Here is a 6415-nt window from a genome sequence, read left to right as displayed (position 1 = left end):
TAAAAAGTACAGAAATCGGATATTTACAATTCAACCTCAAATCTACTATCATAAAGTCTCAAAAATGCTGAAAATTTATGCAAGTTTTCACGCATTCCGAGGGGGAAAATATATATGGAAATTTAACAGAAAAATGGTCATTTTGGGGCTCAAAATTGGCTGAAAACCGGTAAAAACGGGGGAAAAGCGACATAAAACAGATCGATTTGGGGAGAAATGGGAAACCGGTGTGAAAAAGTCAAAATTAATATATTTTCGGGACGATATTATACAGAAAAACGGGGAGAGAAAATGCTTATTTTCAGTATTAATTTCAACTAGAGAAGCATAAAAAATTGATGGAAAATTCAAAGGAAAATGACTTTTTCAGTCAAAAATCAGTGAAAAATGGCATTTTCGAGCTGAAAATTGATGGGAAAATTCACAAAAATTCACAGAAAAATGGGGGAAAACTAAAAAACGGATAACTATATATAGGAAGAAGAAGACGTTACTAGCGATTAGTTATCAGAGGGAGAATATATATATTTTCTGGGGGGAAGGGAATGGGTTGGAAAATGCAATTTTTGAGCGAAAAATCAATGGAAAATCACATTTTTCAGTAGAAAAACATAATTTTACGCTCGAAAATCGGTAAAAATGGAATTTCACAGTCAAAAATTTAATGGAAAATGCAATTTTTGATTGATTTGGCTCGAAAATTGATATTTTTTAGTCTAAAGTCGGTGAAAAATGGCACTTTTTGGTCGAAACGGGGCTGGAAAATGCAATTTCTGATTGATTTAGGGTTGAAAATTGAGGATTTTTGAATCGAAAATCAGTGAAAAATGCAGTTTTCCAGTCTAAAAGTTGAAAATGGCAAATCAATAAAAATGACACTTTTTGGTCAAAAAGCGGTGAAAAATGGTATTTTTCAATCGAAAATTAGTGAAAAATTACAATTTTTATCGAAAATGGGCTGGAAAAGACAAATTTTGGTCAAAAAATGACTTTTTCAGTCTAAAATCGGTGAAAAAATACATTTTTCTGTCGAAAATCAGGTAAAAATGACATTTTTCATCTGAAATTTGGTCAAAAATATTATTATTTTAAATTAAAATGCCTAATTTTGTGTGAAAATACAAATTTTACACTAAAAAACTACAATTTTTCCCCATTTTTCAATCCAAAAATCAACAATTTCCTCCTAAAATTCTAGACGATATCATCAGTGGAGACATCGGATGAAACCAGTTGCATTGTCACTTCTTGTTGATTCAGAAGAAGAGTTGGCTTCTGATAGAAATGAGAACAATCCGAAGTGTTGTAGAGATCAGAAGTCACGGATGGTGGATTACGGTCACGTCGGTTGATAGACGAGAAGCTGGAAAGATTGGGAATTTTAGACTGAAAATGAAAGTTTAAACCGAAAATTTTCGATTTTCCAATAAAATTTGACGAAATTGTGCAGATAGACGAAACACAAAAATATTCGTTTTTTCCTCAAAAATCCCTCTTTTTCTCACCGTCTCTTCCCTTTACAACACTCTCTAGCGACCAAAAACAACAAAATGACGATGATTGTGAAGAGAACACAAGTGATGGCCGCACTGAATCTTCCCGGTTCCTCCGTGAGACTTCTGATGTAATTGTTGGTTCGATCCAAGAATGTCAGTGGGTAGATGTCACCTGGAAACGGAAAATCTGGAGTCAAAAATGTGATTTTCGACTGAAAAAGCGGTTTTTTTCAAAAAAAGGTAAGTTTCTGGAGTCAAAAATGCGATTTTTGGAGGGAGAAAATGCGGTTTTGGGGGAAAAATTGGATTTTTGACGGAAAAAATGAAATTTTTAAGGGGAAAAATCGACTATTTTTCCGTCAAAAATTCTTTTTTTCAGTCAAAATCGCCGTTTTTAGAGTAAAAAAATCACATTTTTTCAGACAAAATCGTCATTTTTTCAGTTGAAATTCCTTTTTTTTTTTGAGTCAAAATCGTCATTTTTCAGTAAAAATGTCGTCTTTTTTTGTATCAAAAAGCCATTTTTTAGTCACAAAACCCATTTTTGAGAGAAAAGAGTTAAAAATAGAGTTAAAAATCGCAATTTACCTAGCCAAAACTGCCATTTTTTCTATCAAAATCAGCATTTTTTCAGTCAAAATCGCCATTTCTTTCAGTGAAAATCACCGTTTTTTAGATCAAAATCTCCCATTTTTCGAGTCAAATCGGCATGTTTTTAGTCAAAAATGTCAATTTTTCAATCAAAGCCGGCATTTTCAGAGTCAAAAAGACTCAAAACCCTACCATTAAAAGGCTTATCAACGTAGGTATCATTATCACTTTCATTCTGATCGTCTGTGGGGAGAACGACGCCTTCTGAATTTGTGGTCTCATTGTTGTTTTCAGACAACTGAATGATATTCAGAATCTCTGTCGTCGTGGTGGATTCAGAAGACTTCTCTGAATCAGAAGTTGCGGATTCTGGAGTCGGCGTCGTAGCGGATGCTTCTGAAGTCGTGGAAGTGACGTCGTCATCTGAATTCTTCTCAATTTCCACGTCATCCCCCTCATCTGAAGTCGCCGGCGCCGTCGACGAGTCGAAATTCGAATTCGCGTATTCCTCACCGTCTCCTGGCACCACATCGTCGATTTTGAACAGCGGTAGAAGCTCCGTCGGCTCCGACATTGGCTCATGAACGTGCTCGTTGATTTTGGGAGCGTCACCGGCGTCATGTTTCGTTTCAATCTTGTTCTCACCTTCATTGCTGGAAAAAAATATGATTTTTTGGAGGGAAAATGTTATTTTGAGACGAAAATCGGTGAAAATTATATATTTTTAGCTCGAAAGTTCTCGAAAAATTGAGAATTTTGAGCCAAAATCGGCAGAAAAACATAATTTTCTGCTCGAAGATTGGTGAAAAATGTCGTTTTTCAGCTGTGTTGGAAAATGCATTTTTATTGATTTTCGGCTGAAAATTGAGGATTTTTGAAACGAAAATCGATGGGAAATGACATTTTCAGAAAAAATCAGAGAAAAATAGCACTTTTTCGTCAAAAATCTATTTTAAAAAACTTTTGAAAAAAAAAATCGATATTTCAAAGTGAAATCATTCAAAAAACGTTACAAAATCTCTTTTTTTACTGAATTTTTATTGAAGAAACAAGAAATTCAAGCTGAAAACCCAGTAAAATTCCAAAAAAAAATTCCAAAACTAAAAAATTCCATTTCAAATCGCCGCCCTCTCCAGTGGCCGTGGCGGCCGCGGGACTAGAAAACTCTCAGCGTGTACTCCTCTCGGACAAGGCGGGAATTATTTATTTTTGGGATTTTTGACGGATTTTCAGGTTTTTAGGTGGATTTTGGTGATTTTTGTAGCGGAAAAGTGATGGAAAATTCGATCGATGGCTGGAGAATCGATTCGGAAAGAAATTACTGGCGAAAAATGAAAAAAAAAGTTTCAAAATAGCGAAAAAATGAATATTTCAGAAAAAACGACGATTTTCAATTGAAAAATGTGGTTTTCGACGGTTTTTGCACTCAAAAATCGCGTTTTCTCCATATTTTTGAGGTTTCTAACACGTTTTTCAGTCAAAATTCACTCTTGATTCGTGAAAATCGACTAGGATTCCAGAAATCAATAAATTCAGTGCATTTCTCAGAGAAATTTTCTCTTCGATTTGGTCGAAAATTGACGATTTTCGACTCATTTTCACACCAAAAACCTCATTTTTCAGCCAATTTTATGAAAAATCAGCTGAAAATCCATCCGAAATCAAAAAATCGTCAATTTTCCGGGATTTTCACTACAAAAAAGTCATGAAAAATCGATTTTTCGCCCAAAATTTCAATTTTTTGAATTAATTTCCAGACCTATTGGTTTCAGTTTCACTCAAACTGATGTGTGCGACGTCGTCCATTTTAATCTCGATGGGCGCCGAATCACTGATAACCTCAGTTTTCATGTCGGTGTGAAGAATGCTGAAAATTGGAGAAATTTATAGAAATTTTGAGGGAAAATGGGGTTTTTTGACAATTTTTCGGTAAAAAAATAGATTTTTATTGAAAAATACAAATTTTCATCGATTTTTCCCCCAAAATTCACCTCGAATTGAGTTCCGGTGTCACATATTCCACAGATTTCGGCTGATCTAGTTGAGTGGTCGTTTTGAGAGTCGTCGTTGTCACCGGGATGCTGAAAATGTCAATTTTAGTGGGAAAATTCTAGATTTTTCAGATTTTAATGCAAAAAAGAGCTTTTTTCCTTAACAATTAGCGATTTTTCAGCGATTTGAGCGATTTTTCCGTTCAAAACGCCGGTTTTTAGCTGAAAAACGTCATTTTTTGCCCAAAAACATGAATTTTCCGCCAATTTTCTTCCATTTTACCTCTAAATGCTCGTTTTTAGTGGGAAAATTTAGATTTTCGAGTGAAAAAAGGTGCTTTTCTGCTCAAAATACAAATTTTTCTGGAAAAATTCAGATTTTTATGCAAAAAAGAGCATTTTTCTCTGAAAAAGTGCAATTTTTCAGCGATTTATGCGATTTTTCACATGAAAAACTGATTTTCAGGTTCAACACGCCGATTTTTAGCTGAAAACCTCATTTTTGTTGCTCAAATGTCAATTTTAGTGGGAAAATTTAGATTTTCTGTTGAAAAATGGATTTTTGGGGAAAATTCTGAAAAAAAACAGGTTTTAATGCAAAAATAACATTTTTCCTTGGAAAAATTGATTTTTGAGTTATATAACTGGGCGAAAATCTGAGTTTTTGAGTAAAAAATGATGTTTTTCGCTGAAAAATCGGCGTTTTAGACGAAAAAACTCAGTTGTTCATTTTTAAACGATTTTTGCGACTTTTCACATGGAAAATAGTTTTTTTTCCGTTCAAAACGCTGATTTTTAGCTGAAAAATAATATTTTTTGTTCAAAAATATCCATTTTTGACTGAAAAATGGTACTTTTCTGCGGAAAATGGCAATTTTAGTTGATACGGATTGCTGAAAAATCAGTTTTTAATGCAAAAAAATGCGATTTTTTCGTAAAATTGAGCGATTTTTCCGTTCAAAATGTCGATATTTAGCTGAAAAACCTCTTTTTTTTCTCAAAAACCAAGATTTCAGCCATTTTTCTTCCATTTTTCCTCTAAATGTTCGTTTTTAGTAATTCAAATTTTAAAGAAAAAAACCTGATTTTTGAACAATAGATTGGAAAAAATCTGAGATTTTTTTTCAATGAAAATACGGATTTTTGGGAAAAATATGCATTTTTAAAAATCAGTTTTTATGGCAAAAAAAGTGCGATTTTTTCGTAGAATTGAATGATTTTTCCGTTCAAAACGCCGATTTTTAGCTGAAAAACGTCATTTTTTCCTCAAAATCCCAGATTCTCAGCCTCCAAATATTCACCTCGTCACTGGAATCATCTTGAGAGTCGTCGTCGTCACTGGGGTGCTGGAAATGTTCATTTATAGTGGAAAAACATTTAAAAACTGATATTTTTCTGCTGAAAATACGGATTTTTGAGAGGAAATACGGATTTTTGAGAGGAAATACGGATTTTTTCTGAAAAAAACCCTCATTTTAGTGCAATTTTTCAGCAATTTTTGCAATTTTTTCGTACGAAAAACCTTTTTTTTCCTCTAAATGTTCGTTTTCAGTTGAAAAATTTAGATTTTGACCAAAAAACAGGTTTTTTTCCGCTGAAAATGCGGAATTTATGGGCGAAAATGTGGATTTTTTCTGAAAAAACCTCATTTTAGTGCAATTTTTGCGATTTTTAGCTGAAAAACCTCATCTTTTTTCCCAAAAAACCCAGATTTTCGCCATTTTTCACCCGTTTTTCCTCCAAATAATCACCTCGTCACTGGAATCATCTTGAGAGTCGCCGTCGTCGCCGTCCGAGGGATTCGAGGGGGCCCAGTCGTCGTCGCCGTCACGAAGACATTCGTTGTCAGTAGGGTTAGAAGTAGGAGACGAATCATTGAGGGATTCAGATGGGGATGCGGTCTTAAAATAAGAAATTGGGAAAAATAATGTGAAAAAACACAAAAAATTACGATTTTAGAGGGGAAAAATTGAAAAAAATGGCTGAAAAATGAGATTTTCACTGAAAATTTCGGAGAAAATAGGATTAAAATGGAAAAAAATACAATTTTTGTTGCGGAAAATTGGAAAAATCGCTAAATTTAAAATGTTGGTCAAAAACTCAGATTTACGACTGAAAATTTTGAATTTTGCGCTGAAAAAAAGATATTGAAAACGACAAAAACTGACAGCAGAGGAACAATGAAAAAAGGGGGAAAATGACGATTTTATATGGGAAAAATCAAAAAAAAAAGTGAATTCCTGTCAAAAACTCATTTTTTGGCTGGAAAATGAGATTTATACTAGAAATTTCGGAGAAAATGGGATTAAAAAGGAAAAAATACAATTTTGATGCAGA

The 6415-nt window shown here is 33.6% G+C and overlaps 1 protein-coding gene across 1 annotated transcript; it reads right to left on the bottom strand.

The window, feature by feature from the left end:
* Nucleotides 1-1194: 1194 nt before the first annotated feature.
* GCK72_012270 (uncharacterized protein) lies at nt 1195-5954 on the bottom strand (the record flags this gene model as incomplete). Its single annotated transcript, XM_053728974.1, has 7 exons — nt 1195-1363; nt 1506-1668; nt 2280-2740; nt 3847-3954; nt 4079-4168; nt 5380-5424; nt 5830-5954. The coding sequence occupies 7 exons, from the start codon at nt 5952-5954 to the stop codon at nt 1195-1197; spliced, it is 1161 nt and encodes a 386-aa protein (XP_053583746.1).
* Nucleotides 5955-6415: the final 461 nt, after the last annotated feature.

Source organism: Caenorhabditis remanei, chromosome IV, assembly GCF_010183535.1.
Source record: "Caenorhabditis remanei strain PX506 chromosome IV, whole genome shotgun sequence".
Taxonomy (NCBI): Eukaryota; Metazoa; Nematoda; class Chromadorea; order Rhabditida; family Rhabditidae; genus Caenorhabditis; species Caenorhabditis remanei.
Note: the sequence above shows the minus strand (reverse complement) of the source record. Positions and strands in the feature narration are given on the sequence as shown.